General features: G+C 39.2%; 1 protein-coding gene and 1 long non-coding RNA gene across 2 annotated transcripts in view; one reads left to right on the top strand and one right to left on the bottom strand.

Annotated features, from left to right (window-relative positions):
- PIK3R1 (phosphoinositide-3-kinase regulatory subunit 1) overlaps positions 1-18,846 on the bottom strand; it is a 52,574-nt gene extending 33,728 nt beyond the window's left edge. The window contains exon 1 of the mRNA XM_082496937.1: positions 18,474-18,846. Within this exon, the coding sequence (XP_082353063.1) occupies positions 18,474-18,807 (334 nt within the window). The 5' untranslated portion in view covers positions 18,808-18,846. The remainder of the gene's footprint in view (positions 1-18,473) is intronic.
- Positions 3,014-7,329, top strand: LOC309682850. Its single transcript, XR_014270163.1, has 3 exons — positions 3,014-3,058; positions 3,170-3,252; positions 6,666-7,329. It is a non-coding gene; the product is annotated as an uncharacterized lncRNA (long non-coding RNA).
- Positions 18,847-22,658: the final 3,812 nt, after the last annotated feature.

The following is a 22,658-nucleotide window of genomic DNA, read 5'->3' on the forward strand; positions in this document are numbered from 1 at the left end:
CAGAACAAGCCAGCACAGTCCTCAGAGAGTGAGTCTGAGGATAGAGAAATAAAATATTTTAATAAGCTAACACCTATTTTTCATGTCTTGTTGATGTCTGCAGGTTCTCTGCCAGCGGTTTTCAGTCAGATACTAGCAGTTGAGAGGTAAAATGTGGTGTGGGTACCAAGGTACTGCATCCCAACAAGCAAGCAGATGATGACCGAGGTGTCAGTAAGAGAGGGACAGGACAGTGTCAATCAAGAAGCTGGACTCAGTGAAGTGCAAAACTTTGCCTTTTCCATCAACTGAGGCTTGTTATATTCCATCCTCCTCCTTCAAGATTGCTGCTCCAGGGCTTCAAAAGAGCTAAGCTCCACAAGAATTTGAGTAATTCTGCTCAATTCTCCTCAGAGATACTAACTGGCAATTAAAAATTTACCATTCCAGATTCTGGCAGGGGTTTGACCTGACATCAAGAAGGAAAATATATGACACTGTATATTCAAGTCTAGCGTAGATAACGCAGGTGTGAGGACAAACAGCACGTTCCACTGGCAGCTGCATCTTGTGACCTACTTATCAGGTTCCCAGTGCAACATTCAGGGTTATTGTTGTAATTAAACATCCAGATTGCAGTAGTAGTACCTAGAAGCCCTTATCAGAATCGGAACAAAGTTGTGATAGTTCTCTACAAACAAAATCTCTCTTGCTGGTCTTATGATTAACTAAGCAATCTCTTAGAATTGATGTCAGCTGCATTCCCACAAACTGCCTCATCTTTCCCAAGGACATAAAAGCCACGATATTCTACTAAATTCTGCATTCCAGACTTTTTTTTAAAAAAAGGAACAGTGAAACTCTAGTAAAAGCATAATTTATTTTAAAGAGACTATATGTACATTAATACATTTACACAATGTTTTACTACACTCTACAAGGAACGAGCAGCAAAGCTCTCCCTGTCTGATGCCTGCTATACTACACAGACACATGAAAAAACCTACACAAGAAGAGCATCAAGACCACAAGGTAAAGCACTCAAAAATTAAGACAGCTGCCTGTCTTTTAAGGGAAGGAATGTTGAGGTCCATCTCAAGAGGTACTTGAAAATTTTGGTTCTGGCAAGCCAGCAGAGAGTCATGCTGAGATGATTTCAATGATTTTTCAGGTAAAACTTCACAGAGAAAGCTAGTTCCCGTGTTGGAACTGTTTTTACCTAAAAAGCAATGATATGTATTTTCTTCTGAATAGTTTGGCACTAACCTACCAAGATTACTAACCTCAGTTCGTGTTCCTCATAACCATGGTGATGGTTAGCAATGGTGCTTCAGCAGCATCTGCTCTTTGTAACTGAGACAGGACTGCTGGATGGATGTTCACTGTGAGACACTGGGGATGCTGGAACTCTATACAGAATGACCTGTCTCACTTGTAAAGGACCCCGTTCCTTACTGCTGTTTCCTTTTTTTTTGGTACCATGAAGCTGCCTGTTAGGCAAGGTCACCACTAGTTTGTGATAACAACTCTGCTTGAGAATATTTTAAAACATTACCTTTTTACATAATACAGAAAATAATCATAATACAGAAAAATTCAGGACAGTGTGTTGTTTTAGTCTGAAAGAATACTTTGTTTTGCAACCTTTTTGCTGTGGAGAAACTAATGGGGGAAAATAATGCCAACAAATGCCCCTCAAACTGTCCACAGGCAAGCAATCTAGAGGAAAAGAATAAGCTCTTCACTACTGCAAGAAAAAGATACTGTGTATTACTGTGCTCAAGAAGTCAAGTTGTTTAGATATGGAAGATTTACATAAAAGTACTGGCAGAAGCTGCTGACAGATAAAAGCCAAAACAGCTCCTTCATCTTCGGGGAATTATGGGAAACATTTATAAGTACACAGAAAGTTAAAAATAATGAGTGTATAGCAGTCACTCAGAAAAAAAAATGCAAACAATGGTAACAGCAACCCAGCATCAGAAGGCTTTTTTATTCTGGAAACTAATGTATTTCAAACCAAGCCTTTTTCCTCCTTAAAAAAAAAAACAAAAAACAAACAACCCCAAAAAAAAGAAAGAAAAAGAAAAAGCTTAAGGCACTAGCTGTAGCAATAGAAATACAGCAATGCTGAAAGGCAATCTTATAAGAAGTAAAACTGGGTTAATCCTTTCAGCTACTAAACCATGGGCTGATCTGACATAGATACAGAAACAACAACATTATTAGGAAATTCCTGAACTGCATCTACAGACAATTAATCCCACCATCGTCTTTAATTTCAGATGAAGAAGAAAACTCTCAGTCTGTATGTAATAAGATTTTTTGACCCATATCCTACACCTGTTGAGATTTCTCTGCATAGCAATGTCAGTGTTGATCCTCATTCCAATACATTTCACACTATCAAGATGCTATACCAAAAGGATGTCACATTATATGACGTACATGTATTTAGTGCATGAACTTAAAAGATCTCTCTTCCATAAACCACTGTTTGTTCAACCCCACTGCTGAAATAACTTTAATTTAGACCTTAGCAGCTGAATGAATTTCATGGACCTATATAAAGCAGTCAGGGTCTCAACTAATGGGCTAACTGCAACTGGACAAAGACCTTCATTTGTGTACTGTCTAGCACACTGCATTGCAGAAATTCACGTAGTGCAAAATCTGTTTATAGGAAGTGTAAAAGAAGAACCGAAAATAACAACAAAGATGGTGCTAATGAAAAGCTAGCTGAAAAACTGGCTATGTTTTTACATCACCATCTGCAAGTCAAAGATTAACTGAAGGCAGGGTTAGGACATATGGAACAGGATTTCAGACTGCATTGGGAGTACTCATTTGCAAAGAGACTAAAAGCAAGAGGAAAAGCCTCTCCTTAAGAAAACCCAAGCATAACTCTAAGTACTTCAACTCAGAGATATCCTTCTGCAACATCCATGCAACCCTACAGTGTTAAAAAGTTTCTTGGGATCTAAAGCAAAGAAAAATGTGTCCCTCTTCAAAACAAGCAGTGTGTTGTGATGGCGTAAGACTGAGCAGAAGAGGCTGAAATAACTGCCAAAAATATTTTGTAAGTGGTCTTGGAAAGCCCAAACTGCAGAGAGGCTGTGCAAACTAAAAAAAAAAAACATATGCACTTGGTTAAGAACTGACAACATGTTCCCTGTGATTTTTAACTCAGGTGGATGAAATGAAAGCTGCTCTTCCAGGGAAGAAGCCAGGCAGGCAAAAGGTCTTTTTACGTCCTCTACAAAGATTCAAGAGGTGAGCAAGAAGCACTCCAACCTGCTGGTTCCCTTCCTTGCCTCTGCCACCAGGCAGCTGCCCTACACTGGTCTACTCCAGCACTGGGGAACGTGCTGTGGTCGTTTTCTGACTTCCTTGTAGAAACTTCATGGGGAGCATGATCAATGCTCAAGTTGACTGCCTCTGAATTTAGGGGAAGACTGAGTGTATAAATAAGCATGCCAAGAAATGCTACTCTGTTGAATATTTAAGTGCTGCAAGTGTACAGAGCTTCCACAGATCACACACACACACAAAAACCCAAAATGTTTTTTCTACCATTCTGCTCCTGCCAAGAAAGTTAGCTAGTCTTCTAACTAACCCATCCACATCTGAAAATAAAATGGCACTATCTATCCATACATCTATCTCTATTTCCACATACATACAAACAGAGCTTGAAGCTATAATCAGTCATTTCAGAATGCTGATTATAGGATGCAACAAAGAAGTGAAAATACATCTCTGACTTGCACAAGATGTGATCAAACATGTGGAATGGTCTTCCAGTTATGATTCACTAAGAAATGGGTGGAGGTTTGTGAGGCTGAAAGGCTGCTGGCTGGAAGGAGTAAGCCTTCTTCCACACTGGCCAGCAAGGACTGGGAATTGGCTGTTATTCTGTCAAAAGGCCAGGTATATCCTGGTTGTTTTCCTGCTGTCCTACTGGAGCCAGTGGGGGAGGTCTTACATGTCTTTTTTTTGTTATTGTGCTCTAGAGGAATCCCTTGGTCATCTTGCCACAAGAAACAACCAGAGTTACCTTTATTTGACCCTACCAGAAGAGAACACCTCTTTCTCATTTCATTTTACCTATTTAAAGGAATTTATTTATTTATTTATTTATTTATTTATTTATTTATTTATGTATTTAAATGTGGGCCAGGCCAAGAAGTGTCTCACTTGACTCCCAGATGAAGAATCCTTCCAGAAAACCAGTTCCCTGTTGAGAACAGAAGGAAGAGGAATGCATTAATTTTAAACTGACCTGATTTTTCTAACAAGCTTATAACTCCCTGTTTTTAAGCATAGTTCACACGAACTGCCTGCTACATCAGAACAAGCATCTTTCTACCCATCTCTCCTTCTAATTTTACCCTTCCAAACTTGTACATGAAGCTGGAAAAAGTTGTATCCTAATTAGCTCAGCCACAGCACCTTCAGAGAACTTTACTGAGGCTTCACTGAGATAAATCTCAAAAATGGTAGATGCAGCAGACAGCCCGTGTAACTCACTTAAGCTCTGCCACACTATCACCAGGTACCTAATTCTTGCAGGACTCAGAATTGCTAAACTGGAGTCTGCCACCTCGCAAAGGGTTGTAATATTTCATGATAAATGTGACACTAATAGTCTCTTTCAGAGAGATCAGTATAAGCAATCATCTAAATCTAGATCTTGCTTTAAAGGAAATGTTTTTTTGTTTGGTTGGTTGGTTGTTCGTTTGTTTTTTTTTTAAATAGCATATTTCTTGATTTCTCAAGGGAGCCAGCCCTTCTGCTTCTTTCTTGTGTTTCTCTGCATCAGTCAGCTTTCCACCAGTCAGCTTCCCACATTTCAAACCTTGTTCTCAAATTGAGAAGTCTTAGGAGACAGAGCAAGGTGGCTGGTTATTCTCGTGGCATTCCACTAGGAATAAATAATGCAAAGGACCAAGTGAATACTCTAATCTGCACTGCCTGTGGTTGCAAAGGGACCCAACTCAAGCGAGAAAGAGTGAGGCCACAGGTATAGACTTCTCTAGACACACGTACTAAACTTGTTTGGCTGCTGCTTCCAAAACTTTACAGGATAGTTTAGTTCTAAACTACTATGTATAAAGACTGGGCTGACTTTTGGGTTGTTTTGTTTTTTTTTTCCCCCAAATAGCTACATTTCATATCACCAAATTACATGCAGAAATTTAATATATACTGGGAGTCAATACTGTAGTCTTGCATCAAGCTAATCAAGACTAAGAACAAAGTTTCAGAGCCTATTAGAGCATCCACTCATGCCACAGTCTGACAATGCTTTGTATAGCTTCAAAGCAAGCTGAGTTTGTTGTTTTGTTTTTAATTTGAGTCAGAAAAATAAGCACAGATTAAAGATTTCTGACAGGCTGCAAACAGGTGACCAAATCATAGTTAACATGACAGAAAACTCCAGTATTTTCCAGAACATTAAATTCATATTGAAATGAGAGAACTTCATGCTTTTACTTCTGCATGGCTATCAACTTGAGCCCAATAAAAAATTGGAACCACATTTAAGACTACTTTTTCCTGCTGGCTTTATAGCTTCCCCATGCTTTCTGCACATTGCACGTTCTCTCTCTTTCTCTCTCAGCCTTTGGCCTCTTTCTCCTTCTGGCATTCTGTAATTCTGCCAGCCAAAGAGCTTTGCTTTTAATATGTAGATCTGCCAACTTAAACACCAGTCTCCTAAGGCAATCAAATAATGAAACACACATGTATGTACTTGCACGTAATCTGTGAAATGCCTCTCTAGCCCACTACAAATGATTTTTGCAATTCAGGGTTTTCATAGGAGCGTACGTTCATACCCTCTCTGTTTTCAAAGATCAAATGCCATGGTCCTTCAGAGTCGTGCATTTTGTTTGTCCATACATAGCCAATGACCCTGCAATTTCCGTCTCAGTATCTATAAGACAGAAAATACAAAAAAACTAAAACCACAAAGGTTGTCCAGACAACTTCATACAGAGTAAGCATATCCTTCAATTTCTCCAACTTGGTGTAGACATCTGGTGCAAGACAGCACAGATTCCTCCACGGCAGAACACTCTTCCCATGTTTCTAGTGTGTCTGGAAGGTTAATGAATAATCACTACAGGTGTCAAGAGTAGTATTTCCCAAAAGAGAAATCTAATGTATGATGCTAGCAACAGAGTAATCCAGGAAAAAACTTTGTTGTCACACTGGGATGAAGTGGCACTGCCACACCTCTTGATTATATAAGGCTGCAGTTTATAGCATGGCAGAGTAAAGATGGTAGCAAAAGCATCTTTGAAGTAAGCAAGTTACTGGTTGGTATTAGAAAACTAAAATCAGGTTTCAAGGACTGTAATTTACTATATAATGTCATTATTTGCAAAAATGGCTGCACTGTGAATCACAACTATGATACAGTGAAAAAAAGCAAAACTACTAGAGATGCACCACAAAAACATAAAGCAAAAGGTACTTAAAATGTGCATGTCCCTGAAATGTGCATTTCTATTGCAAGACATGCTTTACATGTACAGCAAAGTACTGAGAACTTGGAACTCTGATTTCTCAGAATCGGGAAACAAGTGAGACAACACTAAATTACGTCACCACATCTGTTGAATCTGTGCACTCACATTCTAATAATTCTTTTGCTTGTGATGCTTATATTTGGATTCCAGCTGCTGAAGCTGGATGATGCAGGCAGAGATATGCCAGGAAGATTTGTTCTGCAAGGAATCATCTTGGACACCCAGTACTGAGTAACTTAAGCCAGCCATGGAGTAAGCAGATGGTACTCGCTCCTTGTGACAAATAAAACCTTACACTGTCAAACCTAATGTAGATCTGGTTCCTGTTTTTAGTTATCTCAATGAAAATGTAAGTGTTAGAGTTCTTTAAGTTAAGAGTTCCCCCCTCAGATTCAGCTTTTTGAAGTGTTTTTCCACATGACCTCCCTACTACAAAGAAATTAACCTTAAACTATCTTAAAACAGCAGTTATTTTTTTAATTGTCTTTTTTGGTCTACCACCTTTGCTCACGAACAGTGTCCTGATGATGACTTAGTATTTGTGAATACAAAGCTTTATGAAGCTGTTATCAGCCACATCACTGGAAAGCGCAGAAGAGGCAATGAAGAAACCTGTTTCCAGAGAGGAGCCTGAAGGCTGTGAAGAAAAGGTGGCTTAAGATCACAAACTAAATAACCAGAACGAAGCAATTCTCGTTCAGCGAAGACCTCAAAAATGAACAAAGCAAGGATACGCAGGAAAAGGGGTCAAGTGACTATGTAATTAAAAACTGTATCAGATGGCATACACTAAAAGAAGGTGTAATTACATGTACCAACACAAGTTTTAGATGCAGAATTTTGCAATCTTAACAGTGTTTTCCTACTATAGTGTAATTCACTGTAGATATGCACATGCATCAAGGTAATAAAACTCTGTATTTATTGTAAATGTAATCATTTGTTACGATAACAAAATATACAATTCAAACTGTCACTATATAATTTCCTCCATTATAAGAGCCCTCATTACCATCACACTAGTTACCCAAACAGGCAGCCCTATGAAAAAAAAAAAAAACCAGCCTTGCCAAAGTAGCTAGCAGCACGGACCAAATTTTTCATATGTATTAGTGAAGAGGACAGAATACAAAGGAAGAAAATGATTTGGTGAAAATAATCTCTGTCGTCACCAAATACAGCTAAATGTGCGTGTGCCTCCCAAATGAAGACATTTCTACTATTGTACTGCATCCAGCTCTGGAGTCTCCAACATAAGAAGGACATGAACCTGCTGGAGCGTGTCCAGAGGGGAGCCATGAGGATGATCCGAAGGCTCGAGCACCTCCCCTATGAGGAGAGGCTAAAAGAGTTGGGGTTGTACAGCCTGGAGAAGCGAAGGCTCCAAGGAGATCTTATAGTGGCCTTCGAGTACCTAAAGGGGGCCTACAGGAGAGCTGGGGAAGGGGTTTTTACTCCGGCATGTAGCGATAGGACGAGGGGGAATGGCTTTAAACTGGAAGAGGGCAGGTTCAGATTGAACATTAGAAAGAAGTTTTTCACTTTGAGGGTGTGGAGGCACTGGAACAGGTTGCCCAGAGAGGTTGTTGAGGCCCCATCCCTGGAGGTGTTCAAGGCCAGGCTGGATGTGGCTTTGGGCAACCTGGTCTAGTGGGAGGTGTCCCTGCCTATGGCAGGGGAGTTGGAACTCAATGATCTTCAAGGTCCTTTCCAACCTAAACCATTCTATGATTCTATGATTGAATTTGCAACTCTTACTATATAATGAGTAAAAAAGGCCTAGAAAGTTAAGTCATCTACATTAAGTATGTACTAAAGGAGTTTGGACTAGTTAGAAACTTGCTTTACATCCTTCTAGAAGTTACAGGCTCAATACAGGAATTACTGAGGAAAGCTGATGCCCTGCATTAGCCCAGGACCTCAGAAGAGATGATCGTAACAGTTTCCCTTCCGTGTCTTCGAAATCTGTGAAAGGACAGTCAAACACTTTTCTTTACGTGAGTGGTTATCATATAGTATCTCAAGCTTGTTCATATTATATGCAATCTGGTACACTGGAATACCTTTAGAACAGAGCTAGCATTTGTGCTTCAAACCCTAAAGGCAATGGGAATTTTGCCTGAGAGACATGAGAGTAAGAACTGTGGGATTTGTCCCAATGCTGCTAAACCTTGACTATAGATCTGATCCTGTTTCTTCTGAAGTCAAAATGGGTTTTGCCACCAATTTAAGGGAAAGTAGAATAGCAGCCTGCTGCTTCTTGTGTGAACAAGTCTTTTAAGTAAACAAAAAAAAAATTCAACCATGTATAATATTTTCAAGAACATGAGTACTTTAAAATAATCTTATGTTTAGTTTGCATCCAAAGGGACTTTGAATAAAGCATTTTAATACTCTGTTTAGAAGACAACAGCTCACATCAACAAGCATAGGCACGTTCCATCGAAACTACCAGAAAATTTAACACAGTATTTGATTGACTGGCTATTTAGATCAAACAGACAATGAAAAGAAAAAAAAAACCCAACCCCAACCATTTTCATCTATTTGGCATGTTCTTACTGTGTCATAATAAAACCTTAGGTATTTGTCTTAGAGGAAACATCTGGAGAAAAAGCGTAACAGTTGGTAACCGTCTTCCCCTTTTTTGCTAAACTACATTCAGCCCAAAGTCCTGCATCTTAAATCACTGGGGAAGGCACCCACAGCCCACTATCCTTTTCAGTGCAAGTTTTAATATCAAAGATATAAGACACTTTTAACTATGACAATGAGAGTAGTCCAAAGCAATGATTAGTACTACACACAACAGACAGGCACCAAATGTTTCTCTAGCAGACAGTCAGAACTCTCCCAAAAGCCAGAAGGCAGCTCAAACGACGTGAGACTTCATGCTAGTTGCTCTGTAGTAAACATTGTTAAACCAGTAATTTAATATAAACCCCCAAAACCATCCTGATAATAATGGGACTGTGAAAATCTATCATTTCTTGTAGGGGGCTGCAGCTTACACAGACTACCAGAAGGGTTTTGGAGTTGTCAGCACTAAGTTTGACCCAAGAGGAAGCTAGCAAGACATGAAAGCGGTGGGGAATGCCGACTAACCTTTCAACCAATGGTAATAAATTATAAATACAGCAGAGCAAAGAGAATTCAAACATTCGTCCCTCTGTGCCCTTGAGGACCCCTCACTGAGTGAACAGAGGTCCTTTATTTCCAGATATTTGAGATGAAGTTTTTGCTACTTGCTGTTTTGAATATGTGTTCCTTAACACTTTCTCTATTGACCAGGCCAGATTGTGAGCACCACTGAAAAAAACCTTTATTCTCCGAACTGGGTTGCACTGTAACAAAAGGCCTCCCTAAATCTTTCTCTCCATAAGAAAATTGCTTATGTAGGCTAACGACTAGTTATGCTATTCTGGCTTCAGAACAACAGCGTAGATTTGGACTGGCAAAAATGTATTCTAAATTAAACATCTGTACAGATTCAACTCCAAAGTACCCAAAATAACTTGCTTCAAAATGTCAAGGGATGACATTTTCTGATGTTTCTCTCAAGGGAATGGCTATATTGCAAACAGTGCAATAAATATCAAATGAAGAATGAAAGACCACATACAGTAAGAGGCACAAAGCCTCATCAGCCAAGAGCGTCCTGTTTCAGAGGAGCTCTCAAAGGGTGTTGACCCCTTGCAGAAGACCCAGGCCCCAGCAGAAATGGGAAGACCATGGGAGCAGATCACACTTCACTGCACCCCACGGTACCCTGGACCCTCACAGCCCTTTGCAGACCACAGCAGGGCAGATGCCCCTCAAGCATGTGCCAATCAACCAGGAGGAAAGTGGGAAAACGATGGAGGGCTTTGCTATGGCCTCTGTCGCTCCTCACCTGTGCCAAGCAGCTGTGTCTTGGCAAGGAGACAATTCAAGTCTAAGTTCATAAACACAACAGATATTTTCGCATCTCCATCCAAGCGCAGCACATGAAAAATTGCGAATTAGCAATAGAGGACTGGAATGTGTGGTCACAGGGTTGAACACCATGTGCAAGTAGGGAAAGGACTGCAAATCTTTCCCCCTAACTGCTTATTTCTGGAATGTTCCTGGATAGAAAGATAATGAAACCAGACACAGCTGTGCAGCCTTATCTACCACTGTGCATAATTAGTGGTTTCTTTCATTAATTCCCTAATTTAAGTGCTTTGGTCTACCTCCAGCCAAAAACAGCTTAGGAAGAGGGCTTGGAAATTAAAAGGTAACCTCACAAGCTTTCCCTTCGAGACAGACTGCTGGAGAAGCCACAACATGCTTTGAAACATGGGTCTGCCACGTCTGATATTCCCTCCGCGGACACTACAGATCTCAGGCTGCGCCACTCTCCCTTCCTTCCCAGCTGGTAAGCAGGAGGCTATAGCACAGGACTGCTTGGACATGCCACATTCAAGAAATCTGATCCCACAGGGAAGAAACAGCAAGGAAGAAACCCCTTGTATTATACCAATCTGATGTGCTTAAGTGGAATAATTTGGCTTTTGGCCAGTTTCTTTATATTTTTAAATGTGCATGATTTTAGAAGGAAGCATCAAAACTGTAAAGGAAAGTGGAGTTAACTTTGTCTGGCTTTCCAACATATAGAAACTCAATTTAAAAAAAAAAAAAAAAAAGAAAAATCAGCCTTGTCTACACCTTGCCTATTTACTAAAAAATCCAATAGCTGCTCAAGAGCTTCTAGAAGCTGAGTGGACCAGAAGTAACTGCTCTTCCTGCAGGAGATCTGTCTTCTGCAGGAGCATCTTCCCATCCAGGACACCACCAAGTGATCTGCCAGCATGGATGGAAACTGGCATGTTCAGATCTCACTTCTTGCCCTCGACATCCACAACCTCTAGTGAAGAAACTATCTCGGACATTAACCTCTGGGCAATGCTCTAACACAGCAAATGATATCAAGTGTATACAAACAGATCCAGTGGATTACCCAAGCAAGTAGTCTGATAGCTAACCTAACTCAGACCTTTTTCATCATTCGTGCCAGAGTTTACATAGTAGTTTTGAGGTACCAGACAGTCTTAAAAGATATCTTTAAAATGTAGAAACCATATGCAATTACTTCTTTCCCTAGCTCAGGGCAGTAGCATGTTTTTGAAACTCTGTCCTGAGAATTTTGATTATAGATCCTTACTACCCAAAAAGCTCTCATCTTAAATATTATTTATGTATTATTTATAAATGCTGTCTTACATGCAAATGGTTTTATAAAGTGGATCAATATGTGAAAATAAAGAATGGTGTTTGGGTGCTATTCTTGTGGATTGCTGCATACAACATTCATAAAAGACTGAACAAAAAGCAGTAAAGTTAATACAGAAAGTTACACCTGCTAACACTTTACCAAAGGACTTCAGGCAAAGTCCAAGAATGTGGGCATTTCTATAACAAAATGCAAAAAAAATGTAATACATACCAAAAAAAGAAAAGAAAATATCTTCCAATAATGAAAACACAAAACAGCATTGTATTTTAGACATATATTTTGCTGAAAGCCTGGATAACCACAGTTATTACTTTCTTTTTTTTTTAAAGCCAAAAATTCTCTTTAAATTCTCCTAAGTACCTAGATTCTCACCAAAGTATTCTCAGGACTTAAAATCCTTCTCCAGTTAAAATAAATATTTCTTTAAAATCCTGTAATTCCCCTTGTCATTCTTAGCTATGAAAATAAAGTACTTCTTTGTATTCTTGCCTTCAGATTGATTTCACGGATGTTCATCACGGAAAGCAGCTTTGGAGCAAGACGCAGATGTGAAACAGTGCACAGCCAGCTGCAGTTACAACACCTGTGTTCTTTCACACAAGAAAATCTGGATGCTTATATGGCATCACACAACTATTTAAGTGGGCATGGTTATTTGCTCGGGGTGCAGAATGATCCATTCTTGGCAAATACTTAGCACCATGTGTTGCTGAAACTCACAAACTGATGTTATCATATGCAAGCCTAAGTAAGAACTATTTGCTAACCAGTGGGGTTTTTTCAGATGTTCCTGGATCACAGCTACAGGAACAGATGAAGATGATTCCAATGGAGGGAAGCAGGCTACTTTACCTTTGCCTTGTTTTAAATCTGCCCCAGGAGCATTCATGTCAGCAGGAGGTACTAAGAGACTGAATCAGTATTACAGAAGGCTAAAGAAAGGTAAGCAAAGTCACTCAACATAATGCCACTGTTGTAACTATAGAAAGGCATATTAAAATCGGTGCGATTTTAATTATTTCTTATAGCATCAAAATAGAAATGTCATATTCTTTCAGTTTCTTAAAGCAAAGTGTGTAACAAAAGGCAGTATTTTTTTAGACTAATTCATACAGCTGGAGAAAAAAGATGCATTTCAACCACATAAGCCTTTTCAAGTCTGAGGTCATCTTTGATGATCAAAATGGGATTCTGTGTGCCCCAAGTAACACATTTTTCCTAGAAATATCAATCGGTCGATTAATATGTCCATTTCAAAGCTCCCTCTCCCTTTTACTCTTACACTGTGACGATTGAAACACAACATGGAAGATGCTGGTTTTGAAGCTCCTTCCTCCCTCTTGCTTCCTTCCTCCTCTACCAGCAGGTGGGGCCATGCATCAACCATGAACTTACCCAGGTCCACTGGTAATGTGCAATTTGTACTAGTACTTGCAAGTGTATCCTTGTGCTCTCTGTCGTGTTTACAACGACTTTTTTTGTTACTATCATCCGGATTTTATCACTGTGAAAAAAATGCTCTGCCTCACTTTAATGCAGCTTGCAAAATCTTTGCTTTCATTAGCAAGGAAGCAGGTGGCAAGAATTTTGTTTTCAGATGCATGTGCTCATCTGGCAGCTAGAAATTTGCCTTGTACATCAAGAAATGTGACCACAAGTAGCTGGCGAGGCTCTCTGGCAGGAACTTGACCCATTTCTCAGTGCAAGTCAAAAGCAATCAACTTGTGAAGTTCATGACTGCAGGGCAGTTCTGACAACTGCAGCAGGGCAAAGGCTTACACTCAAACTGGGCTTTGTAGAATGAATCCAAGGGCTCTGGCTTGAACAGCAAACACATTTACCAACTGAGATAGTGACTCATCACTTCACCCCATAATTTCCTTTTTCCATTTGCCTAAATCAGGAGAGGTGATGACTGTGTTCTTCCCAATGGAGGCTCCAGGCTCACGGCATTCCATTCAGTCTTATGTCCCCTAATTTACAAATGTAAGTAATTTTCAGAAAGCAAATCACTCTACTGGCTTTATAGCAAAATGCAAGACAAATTCTACAACATATTCAGTTCAAGCATGCACAAATGGTTTTACACTCTCCGTCAGTTTGGATCTTTGTCAGACATTGCATAACCTGGCCCCCGAAAGAAAAGAGTTTCCAAACATTCCATGTCATTATCTTTGTCTAATGTGCTGATCTGTATCTGTTCTAGGAGAAGAGCGTAAAGAAAGGTGTTTTGTTCTTTAAAAAAAAAAAATCTATGTTATAGTTTCATCACAAGAAGGAAGAGCGTTGGGTATTTTTAGGCTCTAAACCAGCTGAAATGGTACAAACTGTCAACATACACAACCCTTTTAAGTTACACAGGAAGTTGCAGGAAGCTCAAAGACATCAAAACAGACAAATTATTCATATAAAGTTCTGGCCTACCCCTTTGTAATCTGACCTTCATTTCAAAGTGGGAATTTAGCATTCCAAGTTAAATCTGAAAGTATTTTTGTTGATCAGTCAAAGCTCTATGGTCCGAGGTCTGCTTAAGATCAGCCTTCACAAACCAGGTAGAGAAACAATACTGAATGAACCAACTCTAAACGTATGCAGACCTACCAGATAAGCTGAATCAGTTCACAGAAGTCAGCAGGACTCAGTACAGCTTATGCACTTTTCATTTTCAAAGAGTTGGGTAAGATGGGGCCAAGCAAGAAGAAACTGCTCCAATTTAAAAAAGGAAAGCATTTCAAGAACAAAAAAAAAAAAAAATCAGATCAAATCTTTACTGCTTTATGTAAACTTCATATATCTGGTGGAGGGCATAAAGATGACCATGTGATGGATCTCACTGTTGCAAGTGCCTTGATCCCTCCAGCAGCTGCCAGTCACACTTGCCCGGTGGGTGAAGAAACCTGGAAAAGGCAGGCTGGGCCAGTGAGAGCCTCACACAGCAACAGGAATTAGATCTGCCTTGCCATAGCTCTCACCTGCACCAGGCCCGAAACTGAAAGATGCTGGAGACTTCCTGGGGCTCTTGTATTGCCTTTATTTTGGTATCTTTTCAGATGCAATAAAAAATAAACAGCCCTATAAACTCAGACTAAATCTACTTCTTTATTGACAAAGGTAAGGGGAAAACAGGCAAAATGCAACAGCCCTAAAATTTCAGTCAAGGAGACACAGTTCTGGTCTTGATCAATGGTTCTGGAAATTTAAATGTGCCATGGATAAAATAAAAATTTGGGGAATGATTTGACCTACGTGTTGTAATAAAGAAATGAAAGTTTTAATAGAATGTGAGAAGACCAGCAGTTTTATTTGTTTTCAGCTTGGCTTTTAATATTTAAAGAGCTCCCTCTTTATAAGCAAGACTGTGATTGCATAAGACACTTCCCTGATGAGCAACTCTGCCCCTGTCACTAGCCTCATTGACTACAAAGTCTGTTGAGATGCCTATGTGAATACTGGCAGCATTGTGCCTAAATATTGCAAATCTGATCTAATAAAAAACAATCTGGACACTGATGAGCAAGTGATCAAGCTTAACAAGGCCAGGGAGAAAAAACACACATTCAGAATAAATAATTAAGTATTAAGGAGTATTGAAATTATTAGAAAGTATTTTCTTAAATAAATCTAGGTATGTGGTAAAATTAAAAGAACTCATGTTTATATACATTTTCTTTTAAATCTCCCAATTAAGTTTCTGATATCCTTATTCAGCATATACACAACAGGGGTATATACAGAATTGACTCTTTACAGAATGAAAAAAGTATATGGACTACAAATAACTGAGGTACATTTAAGAAGTCTGCTTCCAGTTCCCCATTAATTTGTCATTTTGATCCACAGCAGTTTCAAATTGTCAAGTACTGAAAATGTAAACTTGACTGTATTTGGTCAAGCAAGTTTCATACTACGCATTAATTTATTTGAAATACACTCTAGGCGTGTAGAGAGAAGTATCATCTTGGGAAGAATCTTCTGGCCTGCTGCCCGTTACTTTGGCTGCTGGACAACATTAACTGTGCTATTCCCTGCACCAAATCTTATATACAAAAACAGGGAAGCCACTTGAAAGTCAAACATACATTGCTACATTATTCATTATCTGAACTGTATTTCCCGCTGCACCTCTGGTTTCACATATGTATCATTCTGCTCACTTTAAAATTTCACCGTAATTTTTGTTTTTTATAATACTCTTTCAGTGCAACATTTCCCAAATTTGTTTCTAAGATTTAAAGTGCTCTCTTAGTTCTTTACGTAGAAAGGTCTGTAAAGAGACCACTTATTATGACTTTTCCCAATTTCTTTTAAGTAAACATACATTATTTTAAAAGTAACTAAACCTAACTCTTGAGCTATTTGGAGTTCAAATTTCAGCGTTTCCCCTAACTCTGTTGAGGGGAGTCTAATCTCTGATCCTAGGGCATTACTGAAGGTGCCTAGGCTTTTACACGAAGCTTTAATTCAAAAGGAGTTATAGGAACTTAGCTTTTTTTTTTTTTTTTCTTAATCAGAAAAATACATGGCTGGATTGCAAGTTGTTTCATAAACATTTTGGAGCATTGCAGGATCATGTGTGCAGACTTTGATATAAAGAGTCCCAGTGAAATTAGCACATTTTCTCACTTCAAATCCCCAACAGTCCCAAGCTACTAAAAATAAACACAATGTATGTATGTAATTGATACTCTGTCTAGAAGCAATAAACTTCAGTTTAGGAGAGATCTAGTCACTATAGCTTGGGGCACTGTCTCATCCCAAGGAAGCAGAAAAGTCTACATAAGTGGAGTCCCCAAATCTGCATCAGAATTTCCCAGGTTAACTTCCAGCTGCCAAAACCTCCATAAATGTCTGTTACCAATGCAGTCCTAGGGCAGGCTCAGAAACTGTAAGATTAACACCAGGACTTCCCAGCACAGGGCTGTGGCCAGCTCACAGCATGAAGCTGCAAACAGCAGCATAAAGCAAGCATGAGTACCAAAACCAAGTTACAAAGCAGTACTTTGAGTTTAAAGCAATAAATGCATCAAAGCCTGGGATGCCAGTTACTTCACCACAACATGCACATGTAAAGAATGAGATTTTCTTTCCACCCTCTGCCTCTCTAAACAACCTGTCAGCATTGAGGTACCTATCCAAAGAGCCATGTTTATTCTGTAGTTACATGCAATGGAGTCAACTGTCTCCGCAGGTGGGTTAAGAAAAAAGTCGGTGTTATCTGATCAGCACACATTAATATCCAATACAAGGAATGATCACAGAAGTAATCATGTTTTCTTTGAAAAGCACACACCCCATTTTCAGAATTAATCTAATGAGAAAGCACGAGACTCTAATGACTAGAGGCTGAGACTTGGAGGACTTAAGAAACAAGGACAGTATAACCTAAAATGCCACTACAACCCCATCTGCCTCCAGCTTCATTCTAACAAGGATGTATACCTAAGCATTAGGTACGCTTGCAAGCAATTCTTGAGTGCTCAAGGACAGTTCAGATTTACACTTTATTGAGCCTCCACCAACCTAAAAATGCTTCTGCCAGGCTTCCACTTGATCGCCACATACAATTTTCTGTATTTCCATTCTTATCTTCATTGATTATCAGCACAGCTGAATATAAAGTCATAATAGGCACAGTGGGATGGAAGCTGACAAACCAATACTACAGCTTTGCAAGTGACACTGCAAACATTTCTATGGAGGCAGAGAGTGATGATACTATTTAGGACTATGGCGTCACTGTGAGAATTAGGATCACATACTACAACTTGTATTTCCTACAGCTAGAAACACTGGGAATTTAAGAAGTATTAGACGTTGAAGCAATATAAGCCATTCTAGACTTTTGAGAAGTGAAAGACCAATGTATCCTAATGTATCCTAAGATGGACTTGTCTTGTTGATGATGAAAAACCTAAATATTTGAATGTCACTAGGTAAAGGACACAAACCACTTAGAGTAAGGGTGTTTTGTTTGAGTTTTTAACTTAAATTTTTTCCACTTAAAAAAAAGAGAAGACTCTTTCTTCTATTAACAGAAGAGTTCGGATCAAATTCTGAGTTCTGCCCAACATACTGTTGCAAATGTAGGCCAGAAAGCAACTTATGTTTAAACAAAGGAAGTATCTCCCTTTGTTTATAAGTGCTATTTTTTCTACTGCATGCCTGACCCCCCCAAAAATGTTAAATCTGAATTTCTCGTTATCATTCCATTGTTCATTTTTAAATACCTGCTCTTACCTTCAACACCACAGGCAAGCCTCCATGACAAAGTACGTATTTTTTGCTGTTAGCGAGAGATTTATGATAGGAACATACTGTTTATTTGGAATTCGTACCAAGTAGTTTCTCAATAGTGAGCCTGATGAACTACAGAGGGAAACACTTCCACCAGCTTCTTAGAAACCTAAAATAAATGCTACCCTGATCATTCTCCATTTAAGTCTTCACAGTTGTGAATTATAAGCATACTTTCCAACCTGTGAGATGTAACTCACATTAAGTTATTGGTTGCTGCGGTGCCTGAGACAAAGCACATGAAATTACAAAGTGTGTGAGCTAAATACTATGAAGTAGAAACACTTCTTAATTAACTGAAATAAGCCATGCACTAAAAAAGCTGACCAGCAAGTGCAATACACCTATGAAACAAAAACGTCTGAAAAACATGGGGGACATACACGCCTTCTGAGAACAGTACTGACCTTGTTGCTCACTCTCTGCTTCAACTTTTGCAGGACTTGGTGCTACAGGAAGGGGTCGAGGAGGACGAGGCTTCGGAGTTGGGGGAGATATTTTTTTTCTTCCAATGTACTCTACATAAGTTCCTGGGAAATCCCCCCTCTCCCCTGTGGTTTCATTAAAGCCATTTAACCAACCAATTTCCTCAGGCTTTGCTTCTTCCCCTTCACTGAATCCAAGTGCTAGTAAGGTACCTTTATTCACAGTTAATATATCTCCTAAGTGCAAGTCAATGTCTTCTTCTCGCTCTTTTTTGTAGTCATATAAAGCTCTGTATTGATATCCTTCAGCACTCATCCTGGCAAACAATTTAATATTCAAGTGTTATTAAACAGTATCAAAATGCAATTGTCCAGTTATATTTTTATGTACAGAGAGATTCAAGGTGTATTAAATGGGATAATAAAAGTGTCAATAGCAAAGTCTAAGTAATAAAATCCACCAGAGAATCAAAAAGCACCAGGATTTGTCATTTCACTGCTGATGTTTTTACTGATGTATTTATTCTGAGTCAATGATTGTTGCAGAAGTATGTGTTCCACTTCTTCTAAGTCTAGCAATATTCTTCCAGTTAGTTCCTTTTCTGGGCTTCCTGGCACTTCTGGGTCTCCATATTCAAGTTCAGCTGGTTCTTGTAGTCAATCACACCTTCTTCCGATGTACTCGCCACAGATTGCCCATGTACCTTAAGTATTCTGCCACCAAACTCTCTGCACATACTCTTCCTGGAAAGAGAAGAAAAAACTGATGAAATTGTTTGAAATTCTCTTGATGATTGTGAACTTGGGATTCCACTTACGACTTAGGCTTTCTGCAACCCTGACAGAAATTTTATCTCACAAGAGAGCCCTAAATAACAATAAAATAAAATGACCTCACACACAAAATATTTCCAGCTAACACTTGCGTTTTTATAAAGGATGTATGTCTAATTACTTGAAGTAAATTTGCATCACTGCAGTGTGAGGCATGCTTCCTTCACTGTGGCTTATGGCTACTGAAGTCTCAGAATGAGAGGGCTAAGCCCTGGAGCTATCCCTGTAGTGCCGTATCTAACCCGGTAGCAAGATTTTACATGCTACCTCCCTGAAGACACACAGCCACAACCCTTCCCCGCAAGAGATCTGCCAGGACAGAGGAGGAGCTCACTGTAATTAGTGCTGATGCTCACCACTGGGATATTCAGTCTCCTGCTGTTCATGCAGACAGTGAGGATGGGCAACAATCCCCAGCCCAAAGCCTATGTTCCAAAAACCTATTGGAGAGAGGAGTCTTTTCATAATCTGAAGGAGAACCAAAAAGTCCAAAATGCTTTTACTTGATGAGTACTGTATTTCTGTTTTCTTAAAAAGAGTGGCTTCCCCACTTGCCCATCTTCCAGATGTTTTTTTAATGTGTTTATGGTATAATACTAGAAGAACAACCAGAAACTGAAACAGGCACACCCAGACCACCTAAGCAGCACTAGCAGGAGGAAAGCACCAGGGTGTATGCTTAAATTACGCTAACTGCAAGAGAATACAGGCCTAAACATTTGACTCAAGGCTGCCCAACCATAAAGTAGAAAGGAAAAATAGGACTTAAAAAAAAAAAATCAATTTAGAAAACAGTAGCTTAAAGACATATAGAACAGCGAAAGTTTTCTAAACATCATTTTAACTGTTACTAATTTTCATCTACTTAAAAAGACAAGCCCAATCATAATTTGAAAGGCTAGAATGGGAACCAGAAAGTGCTAGCTACTTGAAGTTGCATTGAAACTTCTAAACTACAGCTGAATAAAAGACCCGAGGGAACTATGCAATACCAGCAGGTAAAATATAGACTGTGTACCATGTACTTACTGTACAGAAGGTGATTTTTTTGAGAAACACTCCCTTTTTTACTTTAAAGAGAAACCAGTAGACAGGGCTGGAACAGGGAACGTCTGACAGCTCTTTTCCACACCATTTTCTCTAATGTCTCAGTCATCAAGTCCCTGGAACATGACTAACTAACAAGCTAAAAAGTGTTTATAAGAATGTATATGGGCTTCCTTTGCCACTGAATGACCCAGATCCCTAATTTGTATGCAGCTTCTCTTCGGTCCATCAGGTCTAAGTATAATTTCCTGCAGTTTATTGCACAACATCTCTTGAAACAGAACACAGAAGAAAATCTTCTAAGTTCTTCAAGAACTTCCTTATCATCCCTTGCAACTAGTTTTTGCTGTAGGAAAAAGAATTATCTGAGCCTGAATTAGACTTCTTATTTCAAAAAAGCCTACACACGAGTACTTATTATAACAACTTGCAAATCTATCCACGTGGATTAGGTATCCAGCTCCCATCAAAAATTTTAATGAGAAATTTCTGCAGCCACTTCTGAAAAACCAAACTATGCTGCTTAGAGCACACTACCAAACATCACAAACTTTGCAATTAATGTGAAGAGTTTCACAAGAGGCAACGTGAAATATCAGTAACAGAGGAAAGCATACAGACAAGAACTAGAGGAATAAAAAGAAGAAAAAAATCTGAAGCACAAGTATCAATTAAATTGTACAGAAGCCTTTCCAAAGCATGGGTTCCTCCCATTTCATACAGCAAGGGAACAAAATGCACATACGCACCTCAGATCTAAGTGTCAGAGCTAATCTAAATGTTTCCAATCAAAACCAACTATCCACAGCAAAACCTGTTAGAAAATTACCACTTCGACTACACTAAATATTCTGAAATATTTATTTTCTTTTTAAGAAAGGTTCAACAAGTGCTCTGCTACAACTACTCATTTCACTCCTACTGCCTACAGGCATTTTGGCAGTCAATGAAGTAAGTCTTCTAAACACTGCATAATTTAACTGACTTGACCTATTCCTCTGATCTTTTATTATCAAATGTATCATAGCAACTTTATGGCCAGATATTTAAAATGAGTACTTGTGTCTCTTACGCTTGGTCTGACAATACAGAACTGGAAATGTTGTAATAACAAAAACTGCTTATGAGTTTTTAAGCATATTTTAAAAACTCAAAACCTGAATCAGATAGGACAAAGGGTCTGATTTACTTGCATGTTAGAACAACTCAACACAGTTATGGTAGCAAAGTTTCCCTAAATCCAGCCTCCCTGGGGCTCACAGCTGCAATACCGGTTCATACTTACCCCTCAGCACTGCCCTCGGTACACGGTCCCCAGCATCCTATCTCCTCACTGATCTACAGTTCCTGTAGTTGGAGACATTCCTGTGGGTGAGCCATGCTGAATTTCTTGGATTTATGCCTTTTTCTATTCTCACTATCTGTCAGGTTTGTGGATGGAGGAAGACTTAAGACTCCAAGAACCTTGCAGACAGCACTAACGCAGGGACAGGCACCAGTTCTCGACACCAGCCTGGTAACAGTGCAGCATCTCCAAAGAGCCGTCTTTGACAGCTCTCTACTTACTGCTCTATTAAAATCCCATATAAACAAATTCTCTTTACTCCAAGTGAAGTTACATGGTCTCTACCCTCATACATTTTGACTCAAACTGACTTAGACTGATTAGTCCTAAAATAAATAGCTCGGAGACCATCTTAAGTACAGGAAAAAAACCCAAACCAAACACTTTAGGCAAGAAACATTGTTATATTTGAGATGATGTATTACTGGATTTCCATTTGGCCTGCAGAATGGAAAAGGAGGAAGAAGTATTGTAAGAGAATCAAACACTCATTTGTTTTTTATTTACTGTCTAAGAGCTTGATCCCAATGAAAGATTGCTGAGTTCAGGCAGAATGCTGGTCTCTCAGTGAATGGCTTATGTTGGGTGTTTCAACAGTTATAAAATTTAAAATCAAACAGAAAGATGCAAGAGATTCATGTAAATTTAAGTGGAAAAGGCAGGGGGCATGAGAGCTTCCCCTCTGCTCCCCCTTTATACCCCTATTAAAAATGATGTCTGGCTCCCGCTTCGCTAGTACCCAAGCGTTTCCTCCCACACTAGATAGCATTCCTTTGCTGACTGAGAATAAAAACTACTCCACGAATTCATGTTACTACCACCACAAACAGAGGAGTGCACGTGTGTTACTGATATGGCACCCCTATAAAAGACAAAGATCTTCTTCACCTTTATTATTAACATATTAAATAAACATATCTCCTTGTACTGCCATCTCTCTC

This window comes from Vanellus vanellus (assembly GCF_965231255.1).
Source record: "Vanellus vanellus genome assembly, chromosome: Z".
In the NCBI taxonomy this organism is placed as follows: domain Eukaryota; kingdom Metazoa; phylum Chordata; class Aves; order Charadriiformes; family Charadriidae; genus Vanellus; species Vanellus vanellus.